The 23,715-nt window shown below is 36.8% G+C and overlaps 2 protein-coding genes across 4 annotated transcripts; one reads left to right on the forward strand and one right to left on the reverse strand.

Annotated features, from left to right (window-relative positions):
- The first annotated feature begins 5,829 nt into the window (after positions 1–5,829).
- Positions 5,830–12,264, forward strand: LOC111379055 (extensin-2-like). The gene is made up of 6 exons (XM_023002381.1): positions 5,830–5,836; positions 5,960–6,519; positions 6,566–6,878; positions 7,223–7,598; positions 9,981–10,401; positions 10,565–12,264. Exons 1-6 carry the CDS (start codon positions 5,830–5,832, stop codon positions 11,348–11,350), a joined length of 2,463 nt encoding a protein of 820 aa, XP_022858149.1. The 3' UTR covers positions 11,351–12,264.
- A 325-nt stretch (positions 12,265–12,589) lies between these two features.
- On the reverse strand, positions 12,590–23,497 carry LOC111379059 (E3 ubiquitin ligase BIG BROTHER-like). 3 transcript variants are annotated; one of them, XM_023002387.1, is made up of 9 exons: positions 23,415–23,497; positions 22,767–22,988; positions 21,855–22,083; positions 21,414–21,448; positions 21,244–21,288; positions 19,615–19,742; positions 15,716–15,824; positions 15,547–15,644; positions 12,768–12,890 (listed from the first exon to the last, which is right to left on the reverse strand). In XM_023002387.1, the coding sequence occupies exons 2-8, from the start codon at positions 22,905–22,907 to the stop codon at positions 15,594–15,596; spliced, it is 738 nt and encodes a 245-aa protein (XP_022858155.1). In that variant the 5' UTR covers positions 22,908–22,988; positions 23,415–23,497; the 3' UTR covers positions 12,768–12,890; positions 15,547–15,593. The 3 variants fall into 3 exon arrangements, with proteins under 3 accessions (XP_022858153.1, XP_022858154.1, XP_022858155.1); XM_023002385.1 differs by lacking the exon at positions 15,547–15,644 and having other exon boundaries at positions 12,590–12,890; XM_023002386.1 differs by lacking the exons at positions 15,547–15,644; positions 23,415–23,497 and adding an exon at positions 23,265–23,402 and having other exon boundaries at positions 12,590–12,890.
- Positions 23,498–23,715: the final 218 nt, after the last annotated feature.

A 23,715-nucleotide genomic window follows, 5' to 3' on the forward strand; every position in this document is an offset into this window, starting at 1 on the left:
GCTCTTTCTCAGCTAGTTTTTCATAACTAGCCTGGGCAAAAGCTAATTCAGATTCAAAATCGAACCTTCTAGGTTCTCTCGTTTGTCTCCTCTCTCTATTCCTAACTAAGTTGTAGTTAGCTAAAGGATTTTTTTCCTCATAGTGCTCTTCTATCACTATTTCGTTACTATTCTCCACTTCAGGTTCTTGAACTTGCATCTCCACCTCATTAGGAGTAGTACGAGTAGGTGTACTGAGCTTTCCTAACTCCACCTTAAACAGGTCTGTCTCTTCACCTGGTTCAGTTTCACTCTTAGGTTCAATTTCCCCTTTAATACACAGTATCTCATTCTCGTTAAACATGACATCCCTACTTATGATGATCTTAACTCCTTTTTGACTTCTATCCCATAACATATAACCCTTAACACCCTCGGAGTATCCTAGAAAGACATACTTCCTAGCTCTAAGTTCCAACTTACCCTCACTTTGATGAGAAAAAGCTGTACAGCCAAAAGTTCTAAGCATCGAGTAATCATTCAGTTTACCTGACCATCTCTCATGCGGAGTGTCACCATTCAATGTAGCAGAAGGAGTCAGGTTAATCAAATAACAAGCAGTCATAACAACATTACCCCAAAATGACTTGGGAACACCAGAACTTATCATCGTGCAACGTACTTTATCAAGTATGGTCCTATTCATCCTTTCTGCTACCCCATTTTGCTGAGGAGTGTAAGGAACGGTCTTATGTCTAGTTATGCCGCTTTCTTTATATATACTATCAAATTCCTTATTGCAAAATTCTAGGTCGTTATCTGTTCTTAAAAATTTGATTTTCTTGCCAGTTTGGTTTTCCACTTGTCTCTTCCAATTGTTAAAACTATTAAAGGTCTCAGATTTATCCTTCAAAAGATAGACCCACACTTTCCTAGTATAGTTATCGATAATAGACAGGAAATACCTATTCCCACCCAATGTGGGATTACTAGTAGGACCCCATAGATCAGAGTGCACATATTCGAGCATGCCTTTAACTCTATTAATACTCATGGAGAAAGAAGTTTTATGATGCTTACCAAGCACACAATGATCACAAAATGACAAATCTGACACACAGTCATTACCAAAAGCACATTTTTCATTAAGAAGCTTAAATCCCTTGATGCCTACGTGAGCAAGTCTATTATGCCATGTATGTGTGTGATCAATCTTGGCAGAGGAGATAGAGGGGTTCACGCCTCTAATCACTTCCCCAGTAGTAATTTATATATCGTTTTTCTTAATTTTCTTAATGGAAACTAAAGTATCCTTGATCATTTTTAACATACCATTTTCAATTTTACTAGTAAAGTCATCCTTTTCAAGTCTCCCTACTAAAATCAGATTCCTAGACAACTCAGGAATATATCTAAGATCTTTTAACGTATACACAAAACCTGTGTCAAATTTTACGTTTATGTCACCAATTCCAATAATAGTATAGACAAAGTTATCACACAGCACAACATTAGATTCATGCAACTTATAAAACCAATTCTTTTCAGACGTCACATGAAAAGATGCACCAGAGTCAAGTATCCGCTCATGCATGCGGGAATTAGCAGTTAGATTTAATTCAGCAATATATGCAATGGGACTTGTAATCATATAGACCTCACCACCATTTATATCGGAAGTAGATGCTAACACATTGACCTCATCTCTCTCCTTAACCTTTAGCTTACCCTTCTCTTTATGACAATCATTTATAAAATGCCCCGTGTTTCCACAACCATAGTATTTTCTTGCCTTAATCCTAGATTTTGATCTAGACCTACCTTTGTTCTTCTTTTTTCATCCATTACCACTTGACTCGCCACTAGTTTGATATCCATCATGACTATTTTGCTTAAATTGAGTTCTATCCTGCATCATATGTACATCACCATTTCTCTTATCGTGTTTTTCAGTCCTAATTTCCATTTCTTTACTTCTAAGGGAATCTATGACAATTTCAAGTGACAACGTGTCTCTACCATACTTAATGGCGTTCTTAACTACCATACTCAATTTCAGGAATCAGGAATTGTATTGAGCAAAATTATGGCCTTATAAGTTTTAGACACAGTCTCATCACAATTAACTATATCTTGCACCAATTTGTCAAACACGTCTAAATTGTCATCAAGATCCTTTGAAGGATCCTTTTAAAACTGAAAAAATGTTCGAGCAAGTAAAGTTTATCCGGTGTAGACTTAAGAAAATATAAGTCTTCTAATTTTTTCCAAAGTTCTTTAGTGATTTTCAGCTTACCCACCCTTCTTAAAACGGCGTCAGACAAGTGTAAAATGATTGAGGTATAAGTAAGCTCATCAGCTTCTTCTCTTTGTTCTTGTGAAAAATCAGTTGAAAAATTACCTTCAATGGCCTTTGAAACCTTTTGTTGGACTAAAATGCCCTTCATTTTTTATTGCCAAATAGCAAAATCACCCTTTCCATTAAAAATCCCCAAATCAAAGTTGTAAGTTGTCATCTTTACACAACAGTCAAAGAATGCACAAACTACAATCAAACCACACAAAATAGTCCTAGGGTCACAGACAGTATATACCGTTCTAGATTCCCAAGGTTTCGTAAGACTCGTAGTCTTAGATCAAGGGAATGTTCGAATGGGTAAGGTCACTGTAGTTCTAACAGAATAAGTAAGCGGCGGAAGTAACAATGCAACAAATGATATGTCTAGCAGATAACTAGTTTCACAGTAATTAGATCACTAAGAATTACAAACTGATTTTAACCAAAAATAAATACTCGATCAACCAATTAAGAGCAAGTATCTCTAATTTCTAGCACAAACAATGATTGTCAAGTAATGACAACCCCCAAACCTAATGATCACCCCACACGATGATCTACTAGTGCAGAAATATAAAGGTTTCAGCCAATTTACCAGAGCGGACCTATCTGAGTCCGTAACGTGGAAAGATGCGAATTTGCTGCTTTAGAGCCACTACTAATCGTCCTAAAGATTCAGCAAATATAGCAATTCTGATCAGCAACAAATCCAGATTGAAGGTAGAGGCAAAATCGTCCAATCTTTTCTGCTCAACCTGAAACACTAAACCAGACATATTAGTATGTTCAGAAAATCAAAATGAGTGAAATGGCACGAAAAAACCACGCAGGAGGTCCTCCACGTGCCGCTGCCGGACCGCCACACGCCTCACCACCGAAGGCACCTCCACCTGCTCATTATGGGTCCGGCCTCCGTTCGTCCAACGGAGGTCGCGTTTGTTCGAATAAGCAATTGCAGTTTCGGTCCCTTTGAAGAAATCGCGAAACCCGCCTCCGTTTTGGTCGATTTCTGGCCGGAGAAGATGATCGGTCGCTCTGATACCAATTGTATAGTTAAATTCCAGCAATAACAAAGGTATAATCAGGCTCAGTTTCCACAATATATCGACACAACCGCGATTGAGACAAGACCCAACTTCACCTCTTTTCTTCCCACCTCCGGTTGCTATATATATACTCACAAAGAGTTGGCCAAGATGAAGAGCAATTGATTTCCTACGAGAAACCACACAGGTTATATGAAGCGAAGAAACAGAGAATCAAAGTCACAGAAAGAGATGGAGTATTCTTCATAGTAGAGGCGTAGAGAAGCCGAAGATTATAAGCTAAAAGAGGGACCAAAAATGGTAAGTTGGGTTAGGTTATCTTAGTGGACCAAACAAGGCTCAACATAAGGTAATGTGCTCCAAATTAATACCATAGCCCTCCAAGTAAGTGAGACGAACCATGAGCAACACTATTAAAATAGGTTGCTTCTAACTGTCCATAGAGATGTGGGTTGGATTGTTTCGATAATAGTGTCGACATATAATTCAATCATATAGCCAAGGCCGATTGATAATAAATAAAACCGAGGTTACATCATTTCCCGAGGGGTCGTTTGACAACAAATTGTCTAACAGACACACAAAAGTTTGTATCATTTTCCTCAAATTTTTCTATTTCTATAACCAATTTTAGCTTTCTTAACTCTCACAATTTTGGATGCTTAAAATTCTCTGACGGCATTTACATTACCTTGATGCCAAGTGCAATTTTTCTCGATGCAATGGCATGAATTTAATTTATAGAAAAGACCTTGACCTCTTTTGGTAAGTTTCCTCCTCCTACTCAAATATTATTTCCTTTTACTATAAGAACCCCGCTCAACCCCCAACCCAAACCACAACCACAGGGAAGAAAACAGAGAGCAATTAGAAAGTGCAAGTGTTTTACAACGTTGTACCTTGATACAACATAAAATTAAAGGCTTTCAATAATCCTTTTTCCTTTTATAAAATTCCGTTGCAAATATTTAGAAGGTGATCTAAATGGTAAACCAACTTGCTAATCTTTATGGAGTGATAGCATCAAAACATTTCAGAGAGTGACATTGTTAAATAATGAAACAAACAGCCTGGCTAACTCAAATCTCCCATAAATAAGTCAACTAATCTTCACAAATCTTAAAAAATGGATAATGTTTTGCACTAAGATATGAATATTTGTTCAGAGTATCCACAAACAAATCAAAGATTAGCAGTGGATAATATGCCATCTTGCTCTAATCTCTGCATAATGAAGCACGTTGCAAAAGATTAGGACTAGTCAAAACTCTCGAACGGACCCGAATCAAGCGGTTCTTCTTAAATTAAATATCCAAACGGATATCTGAATCAAGAATCAACAAGTTCGGTTCGATTCTCGGTTCTAGATCAAGAACCAAAGAACCGAACCTCCATAATTTTTTTAATTTATTTATTTTAAATAAACCAAATTATATTATTTTTTTAAAATAAATTTACTAATTAGTTAATTTGGCTTAAACCCAAAAATATGATTTTCCTATTTCTAGTTTTTAGTCCAAACCCAATTTAATCAAATTGATCAAAGTTTTATCAAAATTTGTTCTTTTACCGTAGTGTCGTTTCCACTGTTTTGAAAAAATCGAATTGAAACTCGACAGTGTCTCTTTTAATTATTGTGAGCTCGCTACCTTTCTCTTTCTGTGATTTTAACAATAAAAAATATGAAGAACTCTACAAAGTGAAATGTAAAAGACACATAAAATTGAATTACGTTGTTTAGTAAGAGCTAACATTAAACATGTCATTAGTTGAATTAATGTAGCTTGTAATTATTAAAAGAATTAATTATAGTACATAATCCAGCAATTGAGTCGAATCGAACCGAACTCGAATGGTTTCATAATTAAATTTAGACCAAACAATTCCACTTATTAAATACCCAAAAATTTTAAATCTGATTCAGTTCTCGTTAGAATCGAACCAAACCAGACTGTGCTCAACCCTACAAAAGATTGAAAATGAAGTTTCTAGTTAATTAAATTTTTTGTTGATGAAAAGAGTCAGAAAGATTGTTATTTCAAATGACATCTTTAATTTAGAATTCATTAGGACTGTATGGCTCAACCATGAATATTAAGGAATTTATTCAAAACAATAAATGCAAATGTTGTGTCTCTGCCTCCTTCAGCTATCTGCCATTTTTAACTTCTTGCGTCTTGGGCAAGACCAAAAAAAGAACTAAATATTATTTTTATTAAATTTCGAACTTGAAAACTGAATTTATACATAAATCATTTATATATTTCAGATTTTTTCTTGGTTCTGAATAGAGATGTGATGAAATGTAACTAGCACGATATTTGTCATTGTTGTATGCTCGCCGACTCGAAACTAGTAGAGAAGGTGACCGTTAAAGAACTGAAAAGGAAACTCACAAGTTTCTGGTACTATACCATCTAGTTTATCAAACGAATCACAAGTGCCTAAGGACATATTTGGTAAGAAATGATAGGTAAGTGTAATGGGCGATTGATGAGAATTATACTTATTCTCCTTTCGTAATTCGAATTTATAAAATACTGTCCAAAATATAGTGATCATCTTAAACAATAAAGTCCATATATACCACTACAAGTCACCCCCTCCACCGATGAAGTACTCCTACTCATCTCCTCCACCACCAAAGAAGTACTCCTACTCATCACCTCCCCCACCAAAGTACTCCTCATCATCACCTCCACCATACTACTACAATCACCACCACCTCCAAAGGATGTTCAACACTCCACCACCAAAGAAGTACTCCTACTCATCACCTCCCCCACCAAAGTACTCATCATCATCACCTCCACCATACTACTACAATCACCACCACCTCCAAAGGATGTTCAACACCCACAATACCACTACAAGTCACCCCCTCCACCACCAAAGAAGTACTCCTATTCATCACCTCCTCCACCAAAGTACTCCTACTCATCACCTCGCCCACCATACTATTACAAGTCACCACCACCTCCAAAGCATGTTGAGCACTCACAATACCACCACAAATCACCCCCTCCACCAAAGTACTCCTACTTGTCTCCTCCACCACGAAAGAGGTACTCCTACTCATCACCTCCCCCACCAAAGTACTCCTGCTCATCACCACCTCCACCATACTACTACAAGTCACCACCACCTCCAAAAAATGTGGAGCACCCACAATACCTCAAAGTTACCCCCTCCACCAATGAAGTACTCCTACTCATCAACTCCCCCACCAAAGTACTCCTACTCATCACCACCTCCAGCATACTACTACAAGTCACCATCACCTACAAAGCATGTTGAGCACTCAGAGCATCCACCATATTTATATAAATCACCTCCTCTATCTCAATCTCAATCTCCGCCACCACCTTACTACTACAAATCACCGCCGCCTCCATCTTCATCACCACCACCTCCGTATTACTACAAGTCGCCTCCTCCACCATCTACATCACCGCCACGGCACCACCACCATACTACTATTCTTCTCCTCCACCACCATACATTGTCTAGTAAGAGCTAAGATTAAACATATCATTAGTTGAATTAATGTAGCTTTGTAAATATTAAAAGAATTAAGTATAGTGCAAAATCCAGGAATCGAATAGAATCGAACCGAACCCGAATAGTTTCATAATTAAATTTGGACCAAACAATTCCACTTATTAAATACCCAAAAATTTTAGATCCGATTCAATTCTCGTTAGAACCGAACCGAACCAGACTGCTCTCAACTCTACAAAAGATTGAAAATGAAGTTTCTTGTTAATTAAATTTTTTGTTGATGAAAAGAGTCAGAAAGATTGTTATGTCAAATGACATCTTTAATTTAGAATTCATTAGGACTGTATGGCTCAACCATGAATATTAAGGAATTTATTCAAAACAATAAATGCAAATGTTTTGAGCACCCACAATACCTCAAAGTTACCCCCTCCACCAATGAAGTACTCCCAGTCATCAACTCCCCCACCAAAGTACTCCTACTCATCACCACCTCCACCATACTACTACAAGTCACCATCACCTACAAAGCATGTTGAGAACTCAGAGCATCCACCATATTTATATAAATCACCTCCTCTATCTCAATCTCCACCACCACCTTACTACAAATCACCACTGCCTCCATCTTCATCACCACCACCTCCATATTACTACAAGTCACCTCCTCCACCATCTCCATCACCGCCGCCACCATACTACTACTCTTCTCCTCCACCTCCAAAACACTACTAGCACGACAACAATTTGCAACATTAAATTGGAGTTTAAAGAAAAAAGGTTACTTCCTATGGAATATTTTTGGAATAATTGAGTAATTTTTCTATCTTTTGAACAACTTTATGTATTCAATAAGTAGAGGTCATGAAGGAGATCCTAGATGATCGTATCTGCATGAAGCATTCACTGTATCAGTTTTTTCTACAATTGTTGTTATATGTGTAACTTACCACAAGCATTACTTCCTGTCCTCTGGTTTCTATTCATCAATTCAAGTCTAAATGGTGAGGTACACTACGTTGATATTTAAATTTATACTTGTAATGGGCATTACCTTCAATAAAAATGTCTAATCAATGAAGCATAAAAGGGTAAGCTTGCATACGTGGGGAATCACTTTAACCACCTCAAATTTAGCACAGTAAGTGCAAGAAATATTTAGAAGTCAGTGGCATCAGCTACACTAAAAGGAAATATCTCGATTTTACTAGGAAATGACATGTTTAATGTCATCGAATTTTACCCATGTGGTTCATTCGGCAATATTTTTCTTCTTTGAAATTGTTTTTTGGCACTAATTTTTTTGTTATATCTGCCACTTCAAAGGATAATCCTAGTACATCGAACAACGAAAAATGAAAGCTAATTTGAGGGGTTTTCTAAGCAATTTGAAATATGAGTAAAGCAACAAATGTACTTCTATAAGTTATTTCAGGTTACAGAATTTTATTACTACAAAATGTAGGAGGGAGACATCACAATTAAGAAATAAAAAAGGAGGAGAACAGCATAAATTATAGAACATTGTTAACGTGCGCCACAAGCTTGGACTTTTAAAATACTAGATCTTCTACAGAATCATCTCCTAAAGGGCATTTACGGACTCATCGTTACTCTTCATGGTGAAGATGTTATATTTTTCTAAACTTTCGTAAAAATCATTGAATCCGTAGATGGATTCCGCAGAGAGTTAAAAGAAATTTCACTTTAACAACGAAAATATCAGTAAATTTTCATCAAAAAGAGTCATTTTTTGACTGTTTTGTTGAGAAGGTTTTCAAAAGAAAAAAATTCATCCTAAATCTATAATTTTTGTAGTGAGAGCGAGAGAAGTCAAATAAAGTTTATAGTGAAAACAAAAAACAAGAATATCTTTAAATACAAATTAGCATAGACAATTTATAGTAAAGATGGAAGTGAGATCTCTCAAAAAAATTATATTAGGCTAGACAAGTTTTCGACATCTTTTATGTGCTCGAAGCTATGAGGCTCCCACGTTCGTGCATGTTATCAGCATAAGCTTTCATCAAATATATAACTAACAAAGAAAAAGGAGTGAAATTTCCCATAAACACATGAAATATTTAAAATATTCCATGTTTTAGATATCGGGTGTAATTATATACCGATGACCTAGTTTGTTCTTGTTCTGTAGTGTGAACTGTACAACATTGTCCATCGTTGGATGGACGTTATATAAAGGAAAAAAGAAGGCGAAATCTCGTCCGTTATATTTTTCAATCCTATCAAAATACTACACACCTGTAGATAAGAGAATAATCCTCTAATTTTGCGTCTAATTTGTCTAAATGTATAAAAACATACCCTCCAAAAAAGAAAAAAAAGAAAAAAAATCCACTGTTACAAACATAAAAATTATAAAAATTATGTGAACTTGAGTACAAGATTTACCAAATTCATTATCTTTTTACATCATTATGGTGTCTGTGAAACTATTCTTAAATTATGTATATAAAACTTCTTGAGATAAACTACTGGGGTAGTTTTTAGGAGAGGATAGATATTTACTATCAACAAGTTCCCCTTCAGCACTAGCAAATAAATATACTCCAACAGTGTAATAGATGATCTGAAAAGACTTCTCCACCGGTCGAACACAATCCGATCCCGATCTCGCCCCAACCCCTACAAAGGTCATAAAACAAAGGGATGTTAATATTCAGAAAGTACATCCAGCCGTACAACATATGATACCTAGTCTAAGTCTGGACTATTTCAAAATTATAATGAATATGAATAAAATTCTAGTTAGTTGGAAGCCATGATCCTGTAGTTGTAAACATGTAAGGATATGATTAAACTTTAAGCCTATTTTCTTAATTAAACAAAAATACCATTATCAGCAGCTTGCTCCATCAGATGACTATATAAATGGGAAGGCACCATCCTAATTAACCACACAACCCAAAGTTCCAAAATGGGAATCCCAGAAAAACCAGGCCAATGGCTTATCATCCTATATGCAATGGCATTTTGCTTAGCAGGGCCGCCCATAAACCATACACTTACGCCTCGCCACCAAAGCTTTTGGAGCATCCATCATATTACTACAAATCACCTCCACCACCAAAATACATAAAGCACCCACCCTAACATTACAAGTCACCACCACCACCACCGAAAAAGTACTACTACAAATCACCACCACCTCCAGCATGCTACTACAAATCACCTCCTCCTCCATCATCAACACCACCTCCACCATACTACTATAAGTCACCACCACCTCCAAAGCAAGTAGATAGCCCACAATATTACTCTAAATCACCCCCTCCTAAGAAGTACTCCTACTCATCAGCCCCTCCACCAAAGAAGCACTACTCGTCACCACCACCTCCAAAGCATGTTAAGCACCCCCAATACAAGTCACCCCCACCACCATTGAAGCACTTCTCATCACCTCCATCACCAAAGAAGTACTACTCATCACCTCCCCCACCATATTACTACAAGTCACCACCTTTAAAGCACGTTGAGCACCCTCAACGCCACTACAACTCATCCCCTCCACCATTGTAATGAGGACATCATTTTTTATTTATTTCTAGTTGGATTTTATTTATGTTCTAGATTCTATTTATGTAATTGGGCTTGTATTGGCCTAAGCCCATTCTAGTTAGGGTTTTATTTTTACTATTTAAACCTAATTTCCCTGGTAATTTCCTTTAGATTTTTATGAATTGAAGAATATTTTAGTGGTTTGTTGCCTATGGCTTCTCCTTCCTCTCCCTCTGCTCCCCTCCCCTTCTTCCCCATGAATTTCTGCTTCTTCTCCGGTTTCTCCCCCCATTCTCTTCGGTTCTCCCCTCTTTCTTACTTCTTGTTTCTATTCTTTACTTCGTCCTGCATCACATTGAAGTACTCCTACCCATCACCTCCACCACCAAAGAGGTACTCCTACTCACCTCTTCCCCCACCATACTACTACAAGTCACCACCACCTCCAAAATATGTTGAGCACCCACAATACAACTACAAGACATCCCCTCCACCAATGAAGTACTCCCACTCATCACCTCTACCAGCAAAGAAGTACTCCTACTCGTCACCTCCCCCACCGAAGTACTCATACTCATCACCACCTCCACCATACTACAAGTCATCTCCTCCACCAAACAAGTACTCCTACTTATCACCTCCCCCACCAAAGTACTCCTACTCATCAGCATCTCCACCATACTACTACAAGTCACCACCACCACCAAAACAATTGGAGCACCCACCATATTTATATAAATCACCACCTCCTCCATCTCAATCGTTGCCACCACCTTACTACTACAAATCACCGCCGCCTCCATCTCCGTCACCACCTCCTTCATACTACTACAAGTCGCCTCCACCATCTCCATTACCAAATCCTCCATATTATTACAAGTCACATCCCCCACCATCTTTGTCGCAACCACCACCATACTACTACTCTTCACCTCCACCTCCACCTCCACCTCCGAAACACTACTAGCATGACAACATTTGCGACATTACAATGGAGTTCAAAGAGAGAACACTTCCTATGGAAGGCATTTAAAATAATTGTGTAATTTTTCTAATTATTGATCAACTTTTATATTCAATAAGTAGGGTCTTAAAGAGATCCTAGATGTTTGTATCTGCATGAAGCATCAATTGTACAATTGTTATGTTTGTAACTTACCACAAACATTATTAAGATTTATGATTACTTTCCTCAAACTACTTTTTATTCTTCAATTTAAGTCTAAAAAGTGATGATCACTATACTAATATTTGAATTTATACTTGTAATGGGCACAACCTTCAATAAAAATGTCTGACCAATGAAGTATTAAGGGGTAAGATTGAACATATGGCGAATCACTCCAACAACAGCAAAGTATGATAAGTGCAAGAAATATTTAGCATGAAAACTGAACCAGTGGCATCAGCTGCACTAAAAAGAATTAGCTTGATTTTACTAGGAAATGATATGTTTAATGTCATCGAATTTTACCACTGTAGTTCATTCGGTAACACTTTTTCTTCTTTGAAATTGTTTTCTGGCTCTAATTTTTTTTGTTACAGCTGCCACTTCAATGTATAATGCTAATATATCTAACAGCAGAAACTGAAAGCTAAGTTGAGTTGTCCTTTAAGCAATTTCAAATATGAGTCAAGTAACAAATATACATCCATAAGTTCTTTCAGGTTACAAAAGCGGTTATATTACCATAAATTTTAGCTTTCCTAAGTTAATATAAAAGAAAGAAAGAAATAGATATGAAAAGGAAAAGTAAAAAAGTTGTATGAAAAGCACTATAACCTCAAAAAAAAGGCAAGATGAAGCCACCATCGTATAAAACTATTTTTCTAATGCTTGGGGACATTAATAGCCACCTCCTTGTAACAAATTGGGCAAGCCTGATATATTAGGAACTGTTAGCAACGTTATTTCATACTAATCTACCTTTCGAGGAAGGCAGGTGGCTTACCTTGTTGATGCTAAGCCATCTACTCCCACAAGCAGCATGGTAGATATGTTTGCATGGAAGGGTCATCTGCCGATCACCTCGTTTGTACTCCATCTGGCAAACTACGCACCTGTTAGTGACAGAAAAAAATATCATGATACTTTAAATATTTAAAATTAGATTTTTTATATTTCTAGTATTTAATAGAATTTGGACTATGATATGGGTAATTTGTCTAAATGTATAAAAACATACCCTCCAAAAAAGAAAAAAAAGAAAAAAAATCCACTGTTACAAACATAAAAATTATAAAAATTATGTGAACTTGAGTACAAGATTTACCAAATTCATTATCTTTTTACATCATTATGGTGTCTGTGAAACTATTCTTAAATTATGTATATAAAACTTCTTGAGATAAACTACTGGGGTAGTTTTTAGGAGAGGATAGATATTTACTATCAACAAGTTCCCCTTCAGCACTAGCAAATAAATATACTCCAACAGTGTAATAGATGATCTGAAAAGACTTCTCCACCGGTCGAACACAATCCGATCCCGATCTCGCCCCAACCCCTACAAAGGTCATAAAACAAAGGGATGTTAATATTCAGAAAGTACATCCAGCCGTACAACATATGATACCTAGTCTAAGTCTGGACTATTTCAAAATTATAATGAATATGAATAAAATTCTAGTTAGTTGGAAGCCATGATCCTGTAGTTGTAAACATGTAAGGATATGATTAAACTTTAAGCCTATTTTCTTAATTAAACAAAAATACCATTATCAGCAGCTTGCTCCATCAGATGACTATATAAATGGGAAGGCACCATCCTAATTAACCACACAACCCAAAGTTCCAAAATGGGAATCCCAGAAAAACCAGGCCAATGGCTTATCATCCTATATGCAATGGCATTTTGCTTAGCAGGGCCGCCCATAAACCATACACTTACGCCTCGCCACCAAAGCTTTTGGAGCATCCATCATATTACTACAAATCACCTCCACCACCAAAATACATAAAGCACCCACCCTAACATTACAAGTCACCACCACCACCACCGAAAAAGTACTACTACAAATCACCACCACCTCCAGCATGCTACTACAAATCACCTCCTCCTCCATCATCAACACCACCTCCACCATACTACTATAAGTCACCACCACCTCCAAAGCAAGTAGATAGCCCACAATATTACTCTAAATCACCCCCTCCTAAGAAGTACTCCTACTCATCAGCCCCTCCACCAAAGAAGCACTACTCGTCACCACCACCTCCAAAGCATGTTAAGCACCCCCAATACAAGTCACCCCCACCACCATTGAAGCACTTCTCATCACCTCCATCACCAAAGAAGTACTACTCATCACCTCCCCCACCATATTACTACAAGTCACCACCTTTAAAGCACGTTGAGCACCCTCAACGCCACTACAACTCATCCCCTCCACCATTGTAATGAGGACATCATTTTTTATTTATTTCTAGTTGGATTTTATTTATGTTCTAGATTCTATTTATGTAATTGGGCTTGTATTGGCCTAAGCCCATTCTAGTTAGGGTTTTATTTTTACTATTTAAACCTAATTTCCCTGGTAATTTCCTTTAGATTTTTATGAATTGAAGAATATTTTAGTGGTTTGTTGCCTATGGCTTCTCCTTCCTCTCCCTCTGCTCCCCTCCCCTTCTTCCCCATGAATTTCTGCTTCTTCTCCGGTTTCTCCCCCCATTCTCTTCGGTTCTCCCCTCTTTCTTACTTCTTGTTTCTATTCTTTACTTCGTCCTGCATCACATTGAAGTACTCCTACCCATCACCTCCACCACCAAAGAGGTACTCCTACTCACCTCTTCCCCCACCATACTACTACAAGTCACCACCACCTCCAAAATATGTTGAGCACCCACAATACAACTACAAGACATCCCCTCCACCAATGAAGTACTCCCACTCATCACCTCTACCAGCAAAGAAGTACTCCTACTCGTCACCTCCCCCACCGAAGTACTCATACTCATCACCACCTCCACCATACTACAAGTCATCTCCTCCACCAAACAAGTACTCCTACTTATCACCTCCCCCACCAAAGTACTCCTACTCATCAGCATCTCCACCATACTACTACAAGTCACCACCACCACCAAAACAATTGGAGCACCCACCATATTTATATAAATCACCACCTCCTCCATCTCAATCGTTGCCACCACCTTACTACTACAAATCACCGCCGCCTCCATCTCCGTCACCACCTCCTTCATACTACTACAAGTCGCCTCCACCATCTCCATTACCAAATCCTCCATATTATTACAAGTCACATCCCCCACCATCTTTGTCGCAACCACCACCATACTACTACTCTTCACCTCCACCTCCACCTCCACCTCCGAAACACTACTAGCATGACAACATTTGCGACATTACAATGGAGTTCAAAGAGAGAACACTTCCTATGGAAGGCATTTAAAATAATTGTGTAATTTTTCTAATTATTGATCAACTTTTATATTCAATAAGTAGGGTCTTAAAGAGATCCTAGATGTTTGTATCTGCAAGAAGCATCAATTGTACAATTGTTATGTTTGTAACTTACCACAAACATTATTAAGATTTATGATTCCTTTCCTCAAACTACTTTTTATTCTTCAATTTAAGTCTAAAAAGTGATGATCACTATACTAATATTTGAATTTATACTTGTAATGGGCACAACCTTCAATAAAAATGTCTGACCAATGAAGTATTAAGGGGTAAGATTGAACATATGGCGAATCACTCCAACAACAGCAAAGTATGATAAGTGCAAGAAATATTTAGCATGAAAACTGAACCAGTGGCATCAGCTGCACTAAAAAGAATTAGCTTGATTTTACTAGGAAATGATATGTTTAATGTCATCGAATTTTACCACTGTAGTTCATTCGGCAACACTTTTTCTTCTTTGAAATTGTTTTCTGGCTCTAATTTTTTTTGTTACAGCTGCCACTTCAATGTATAATGCTAATATATCTAACAGCAGAAACTGAAAGCTAAGTTGAGTTGTCCTTTAAGCAATTTCAAATATGAGTCAAGTAACAAATATACATCCATAAGTTCTTTCAGGTTACAAAAGCGGTTATATTACCATAAATTTTAGCTTTCCTAAGTTAATATAAAAGAAAGAAAGAAATAGATATGAAAAGGAAAAGTAAAAAAGTTGTATGAAAAGCACTATAACCTCAAAAAAAAGGCAAGATGAAGCCACCATCGTATAAAACTATTTTTCTAATGCTTGGGGACATTAATAGCCACCTCCTTGTAACAAATTGGGCAAGCCTGATATATTAGGAACTGTTAGCAACGTTATTTCATACTAATCTACCTTTCGAGGAAGGCAGGTGGCTTACCTTGTTGATGCTAAGCCATCTACTCCCACAAGCAGCATGGTAGATATGTTTGCATGGAAGGGTCATCTGCCGATCACCTCGTTTGTACTCCATCTGGCAAACTACGCACCTGTTAGTGACAGAAAAAAATATCATGATACTTTAAATATTTAAAATTAGATTTTTTATATTTCTAGTATTTAATAGAATTTGGACTATGATATGGGTTGTAATACGGCTAAATTAGGCAGTTGTCAGTTTATTATCGAAAATTGGCGACCCTTAATAATGTTTGTTACTTAAAAGAAAAAGATTCACTTTTAAGGATAGAGAAACATGCCTAAAATAAAAGATAAGTTGGACTTCTAGGTTTAGACAAACATGCATATTGCTGTGAAAATCATTACAATATAAAATTTACATACAAGTTTCGGTCATAAGTTTGGTAGGAAAAGAATTTTTATGGCTCCCTGATGCAGCACCAATTGACACAGTTGTGGAGAAAGAAAACAGATCTAAGAAGAAGAGATTATAGGAAGAACAATAGAAGAATCAATAGAGATAGAAGAAATTGAAGAAAATAGAAAAGAGTAATTTCGCCACAAGCCGCCAAAAAGTTTATTCATTCATCAACTGAGCGAAATTACATGGCAAATCAGATTCAAATAGTAAAAATAAAACCCTAACTAGAACGGACTTGGACCAATACAAGCCCAATTACATAAATAAGAATCGAAAACAAAAATAAAGTCGAACTAGAAATAAATGATGAAATAGATGTCCTCATCAACTCCCTCGATGTGGTAAAAAACTCGACCCTGTCGAGTTGATAGATCACGATAGGCTGCAATCAATCTCCCAATCATAAGTTGAGTGGTTAGGCAAGCTTCTTCTGACGTCTGTAAAAATGTTTCAGTTGAAGTCTTAATCTGGTGTCCTCACCAACTCTCTCTGAGTGGATGGGAGGCAATCTGGGCCAAGGAAGATCCTGCTGACTCCGATAGAGCTCCAATAGATTTGGGTCCAATTGTTATAGTGTCTCTCTGAAAATCCATGTACAATTGAAATCTGGTTGATCAACCCAACGAATAAGGAAGCGAATCATTAGAGGGGTTGAAATGGCCTTTATAAGCAACTAAGTCCTCAACATTGAAAGTAGAGTGGCAACCAAGGTGTGGTGGGATGTCAACATATGCATTTGAGCCAACTTGCTTTAAAATTTTAGAAGGACCAGTACTACGAGCTTGCAATTTGGAGGCGAGTCCAAGTAGACGCCACTCTAGCCTAATTCGGACCATAACATAATACTCAATATTAAACTCAACATGTCGTTTATGTAAATCAACTCGGAGTTTATATTTTGCATTACTGGTTTCAAGTTGTTTATTGATCTCAACATGCAAATCACGAAGGTGCTGTGCAAATGCCTCGACTGACACAAACACTCTAGCATGTGGGGACACTGGAATGAGATCTAACGGCTTCCTAGACTTATACCCATGAACAACCTCAAACGGACTCATACCTAGCCCATGTTTGAATTTCATTCCATTATATTCCATTTTTCATTCTCTTATTTTTAACCACACAATTTTCCATAAAATAATATTACACATAAATCAAAAACTTTTCCTTCTTTTTCAACCACTCATTTTTTCAAAAAAACACTATTCCACCTATTTTCATTTCCGAAAAATGGGGGCCAAACGGGAGCCTAATGATCAATTCATGGAGCTATTAGACATCTTAACAAATTAGAAAGACTACGGTTAACCACTTCCATTTGACCACCAGTCTGAGGGTGGTAGGCCATAGAAAATTTCAATTTGGTACCAACCTTTTGCCACAAGGTTATCCAAAAATGGTTAGTGAAACAAACATCCCTATCCAACACAATGGTTTTAGAAAGCCCATACAATTTGACAATCTCATTAAAGTTCAACGTGACAACCTTGGACGCATTTAAGGTCTTGCTACAAGGGATAAAATGGGCCATTTTCGAAAAACAATCGACGACCACAAAAATAGAATCATGTTTCATTGGGGTGCATAGAAGTCCTAATACAAAATCCATACTAACATTTTGTCATTGGCAACTAAGGACGGGAAAAGGTGTGTATAGACCAGTGTTTCGTCTCTTCTATTTAGACAACTAACAAGTAGTACATGTGCTAATTATCTTAAACACATCTTTCTTCAAACAAAACCAATAAAATTGACGTTCAACCTCCTCTATAGTCTTATCACGCCCAAAGTGACCGACTAAGTCTCCCGCATGAATTTCCCACACTATGAAATCCCGCACTGTCGAGGGATATACAATTTATTAGCTCTAAAAAGGTAACCCTCAAGACGAAAACCATCCACATTGCTGGCTCGCCCACCTTGCACATCAAGAAATATATCCTTAAAATCAAGACACGTTTCGTAATCTTCCTTAAGTCTTTCAAAATCTATGACTTTAATGCTCATGATCGACAAAAGGGAGACACGATGACTTAAAGCATCAGCTGCTTGATTCTCTACACCCTTCTATGTTCCAAAACAAAAGAATAGGCCTGCAAATATTCAATCCAGCGACTATACCTAGAATTCAACATTTTCTAAAAGTTTAAATGATGGAGGGCCTCATGATCTGAATAAAGAACAAACTCTTGAGGCAGCAAGTAATGGCGACAGCAGCACAATGCCTATACAACTGCATACAATTCCTTATCATGGGTTGAGTAGCGCTATTTGGCATCATTTAACTTCTCACTGAAATAAACAACAAGATGGCGTTCTTGACTAAGGAATCCACCTATTCCTGCGCTAAAGGCATCACACTCAACCTCAAAGACTTTGAAAAAATCAAGAAGACGCATGACAAGAGCCTCTGTTATTCGCTTCTTGACTAACTTAAAAGGCCTTGGCCACCTCTTGTGTCTAATGAAACTCCACTTTCTTCATGCACTCTGTAATAGGCGCTATGATGGTGCTAAATCCCTTGATAAAGCGGCGGTAAAATATAGCTAAGCCGTGAAAGTTCCTAAAGTTATGAATAGTCTTATGTTCAGGTCAGTCAAGAATCACCTGAATCTGGACAGGGTCAACAGATACCCCGGTCGAAGAGACAATGAATCTTTGGAAAACAACTCTATTGGTGAAGAAAGAGCACTTCTTGACGTTAGCATACAATTTTGTTACATGTAACTTAGAACAAACTTGTGTGAGATGGTCTCGGTATTCCTTAGTCTTACCATAGACGAGAATATCATCAAAGTAGACAACAAGAAACTTACCCATGAAAGGTCGAAGAGTTTATGTCATTGCCCACATAAATGTACTCGGCGCATTGCTTAGCCCAAAAGGCATGACCAGCCATTCATAAATACTATCTTTCATTTTAAAGGCGATCTTCCACTCATCACGTGGACGAATTCTAATCTGATAGTATCCACTCGTTTTTTTCCCACGGGTGTGAACTGTACCTGTGAACAGTAAATTCTTTTTTTTTCGCAACTAAGGAAGAAAAACTGAAAATGAAAATTGTTGCTCTCACAACTTCTTTCGTTTGTGCTGTCCTACAAGTTTTTGAGAAGAGGACGGAAAGAAATTTCGAATTGTAAGAGAGAAATTACCCAAGTTTCGGCACTGTACCAAATTTGATACAGCACCAATTGACACACTTGGTGGAGAAGGAAAACAGATCTAAGAAGAAGAGATTATAGGAAGAATCAATAGAGGAGATAGAAGAAAATAGAAAAGAGGAATTTCGCCACAAGCCACCAAAAAGTTTATTTATCAACTGAGCGAAATTACATGACAAATCAGATTTAAATAGTAAATACAAGCTCAATTACATAAATAAGAATCCAAAAGAAAGATAAAGCCCAACTAGAAATAAATGATGATATAGATGTCCTCATCACTCTCCTTACCTTTCTCCTTTGAATTTCTTTCTTGAGAATAAACCACGCTTAAACTTTGAAATTGGAAGCAACGCAATGAAATCCTCAGAAAGACCTCTGCTTTGAGTTCCAACTGCCTCACCCAGCTCAAGTAGCTCCTGTGAAAAGGAATGAGAGTATGTACAAGTATTCAATCTGAATAACCAAATCCCAGAATTGCTCTTATTCCATATGTATATTAAAAATAGTTTGCAACTACAAAATAAACTAAATGCATTTCAAGAAAATTGCCTAAAGAGATCAGTCCGCAGATTTTGTTCACAACAATAAAGAATTTGTCCATTCTTTTTTCCAAATATGCACCAAAAACCATCCCTACTCAGTTTCATAATTTCACAAACAAGAACAGACAGGTCAGAGAAGAGAATAAAGTAGAAAATATTCCAGAAAGACGATCCACTTAAACCAAGGGACAGTATCTGCCTATCTGGAGCAACCTGTTTGTCCCCTTTCAAGATAACCGAAGGTGGTGCTAACACCATGCTTTGCAGAAACAAGAAATGAACAGCCACTGTAAAACAGCAAGACTGGAAATGTATTGAAAATTAGGATGCTATTGTTTCGCGGAAGGAACATTGTATCCTCGATAAAAATGAAAGTAAATAAGCAATACTCTGAAATGAAAATTATGGCCACAAAACAGAAGCCATTTACGAAAGGGAAAATTACACCAGGGTTCCCCAATCTATGCATAGTGGAGCACTTAGGCCCCCAATCTTTCACCTTTGCTGAATTAGATCACCCATGGACAGAAGCTGCTCGTTGGACTTATAAAGATCATTATACCTTTATTTTGAATAAAAGGAAAGGAAAGGAAATGAATGATAAAAAATCTATCCTCCCCCACCAACCCCTTCACCGCCACTGGCATCCTCGAGCAGCTTCAGATTATACATTAATCCCCCCGTTTGGCCCCCATTATATGAAATTATAATTTTTGGAATAGTGTTTTTTTTAAGAATGTATAGTTGAAAAAAAAAAAAAAAAGTTTTCGATTTACATATAGGCCTCATTTGGAAGGAATTTTGAGAATTGATTTTTTAACCGTTAGAAGAAAAGTGGGGTCCACTAGTGAGAGAAGAAGTCAAAAATTACGACTGAAATAATAAAATAACGGTCAAAAAATCAATTTTTTTGGGTAAAAAATCCCTCCCAAACTAGCTGATAATATTATGTTAAGAAAGATTGTGTGATTGAAAAGAAGAGAGAGAAGAATAAATTTTTGGGATTATGAGACCAAACAGGGGCCAAGTCATCCTCAAACCAATATGAAGCTAAGGGGATGTGTTCAAATATATTTGCCCATCCAGAATGGGCACTTACTTTTGTTCTTCATCGTCCAAACATAATCTGAAGCTAGTATACCCTGTGATTCTACAATAATAGAAATTTTCACCTAACATCATCATCAGCATATAGGTTCTCACTATGCTTTCAACAGAGCAACAATAACCCATAACATTGGGTTAATTAGAATTACAAATATCGGAGTTACTACACATCCCATTTAGAACTCAGGAGACATTTGATAAAATTATTATTACAAGGTCTCAAGACATGCAAAGCATAAAACAGAAGACACATAATTAAGTTCCAAACCTCATAACTCATGTTGTCAGGATCGATATTGTCCTCCCAAACAACCTGCATTAGTTAACAAAAGAGTTTACCAATTAATAACAATCATAACCTCCCTAAAGTTGCAAAGGAGATGATAAGAAAATGAAAAGCTAAAGAAACGTATAACTACAAAAATGAAAACCTCTTACCTCATAGTCACGAGTGTTCTGTTGATTCCTAGGACCTGGAGAAACCAAAGATCAATGTTCAATGCCATAAAATAAAATCAGCAAGCTTCACTTCAAAGTTACACAAGATCGTCACACAAGAGTAGAAAAATAACATTCAGAACAACAGTCAAATATGAATAATAGTAATACTCAAAAGCAGAGGAACACATGGAGTGTCTTGGTTTTCTTCCCATAAAAATTTATTTCTCACAAAATTAAAGCTCTCTCTCTCACTTCCAAAAGACGACTATTATGATTTTATTTCCGTAGTCAAAAGAAAGACACAAATTTTTTATATATATATTTTTTTTGTTGTGGGGGGGGGGGGGGGGGGGGTGGTTTATTGAAAGATCTTGGCATATGGCACAGAGAATTATGAAATTGAATATGAACTGATTGGAAACCAAAATCAGAACTTACACTCTAAAGATGAAGAGGAGCTCAAATTTTCCTCCTCATGCACATGTGCAGCTGTAGCCTGATCATCAGCTGGAACCGGCGGGTTCTCCAAATGCCTGCTATATTCATCAATCCCTTGGATATGATCATTGACCACATAGCCATGCGCAGATTCATAGTGAGAGGAACTTTCAAGTTCAGTTACCGCAAATTTGTATAAATTAGTATTCATCGCATAGTAAGAACTCTCCTGCACAAAGTCGGAAGCAATCACATACATTATTCTCTGTATGCAACTCAATATCTCTGTTGTACAAGTTCTTGCAAAAATGGGAAAAAACGAATACCCTTTTTTGGTTAAGGCCTAAAATTAAAATATCTGCAAAATCCACAGTGGTCCTGTATTGAGCAGTGGAGGTATCTAAAGATTGCTCTAGCTCAGTTAGAAATCGTGAACAAGCTTCTGTGGAATCAAATTCATCTAACTTAAGTTAACTTCATTCATTTACACAGTTTCGGATATTTGTCAGATCATCCTAGCCATATCAAGCTGAGTTGAAAAAATTAAGAACCGCATTTATGTGTGTAAGCTTGGTTAATCTTTGACCTCAAAACCCATCAAACTATTAGAACTTTATGGTCATTAAGACCGTCAATGGTTCGGTCAAAAAATTAACTTTCGAAAACCTCACACGTGCTTGGCGAAAAAAAAGTTCCCTTTAAGCTTAGTGCGTGATATATAACATTTTACCAGCTTCAAGCGAGCCAAGCCTAAGCAAACAACAAGCTATCCTAGCTTCTTAGCATACTTATGCTAGTGAAATTATCTCAAGTGTTATATGGTCCAAAAATTCTCTTAAAGTTTTTACATTTTAATCAATTATCAGCAACAATAAAAAGGGAGAAGCAAATCAAAATATTTCGATAATGTACCTGAGCATAAGGAGCATCGGTGGAAATGAAATTTACATGGTCAGAAGTAAGACCTCCGAAAAAATCCACAAAGCTCCCTATTGAATTATAAGGCACAGCATGATTTTGGTAATGAACTTCCATTGGCGAGTTCCAATTCATCTTTGAAAAGCTATCAAATTGTTTCCTTTCCAAATAAGATTTATCCAATAATTCTCAATTACTCACACATTCTTGCAAACCCTGCAATAAATCCATCAATTTTTTTTAGTAAAAGAGTTCGAAAAATTTCAACTCATAAGCGTTAAATGAGCAAGGAAATTATTAAACACAAATTTTATTTTTACATTTACAAAAACAATGGCCAAATTCTGCAATTTCAACAAGAAAAACTGTTTTAAACAAATTAGAATGCGGTTAAAAAAAAAAAAGAAGAAGAAATTTTGCAATTTCCAAGAAATTTAACGGGTCGCAAAAAAATTAACGCAAGAAACAAAAAAAAAACACTAAAATCAATACCACGTTCACATCTACATTAAAAGAACCCCCTCAATATCTGAAAAAATTGATTTTCTACGTCGTGTTCTTTGGAAAAACTATGAAGGAAATGAACGGAAATTAAACAAGAAAGAAGCAATCCAAAAAGAAAAAGGTAGAATTAAGCATTACAATTTACAAAAGATTGATTCTTCTAGCATAATCTCTTTGAAGAGCGCATGAAAACACGAGGGAGAGGACTTATCACTTTTTTTTTCGGCGTCTTGTATTACCATTAAGCCCATGAAAAAGAAAAAGAAAAAGAAAAAAAAATGGATGTTATGTGAATTAATTTTTTGACTGTTAGAAAAAAGTGGGTGCCACATTGAGTGAAGAAGTCAAAAATGACAGCTGAAATAGTTTAATAATGATCAAAAAATAATATTTTTTTGGGTGAAAAATTCCTATCATACGAGCCCATGTATGGTAATTT

The sequence above is a fragment of the Olea europaea genome, unplaced genomic scaffold (genome assembly GCF_002742605.1).
Source record: "Olea europaea var. sylvestris unplaced genomic scaffold, O_europaea_v1 scaffold1924, whole genome shotgun sequence".
NCBI lineage: Eukaryota > Viridiplantae > Streptophyta > Magnoliopsida > Lamiales > Oleaceae > Olea > Olea europaea.

Coding starts and splice junctions, on each gene's coding strand:
- LOC111379055 (XM_023002381.1), top strand. Junction 7,599..9,980: donor CCACCTCCAAAACACTACTA/GCACGACAACAA, acceptor CCCACCCTAACA/TTACAAGTCACCACCACCAC. Junction 10,402..10,564: donor ACTCATCCCCTCCACCATTG/TAATGAGGACAT, acceptor AGATTTTTATGA/ATTGAAGAATATTTTAGTGG.
- LOC111379059 (XM_023002385.1), bottom strand. CDS start 22,907: ATGAATTGGAACTCGCCAATGGAAGTTCATTACCAAAATCATGCTGTG. Junction 22,084..22,766: donor CCGATGCTCCTTATGCTCAG/GTACATTATCGA, acceptor GACTTTGTGCAG/GAGAGTTCTTACTATGCGAT. Junction 15,825..19,614: donor AAGAAATTCAAAGGAGAAAG/GTAAGGAGAGTG, acceptor TGTCACTAACAG/GTGCGTAGTTTGCCAGATGG.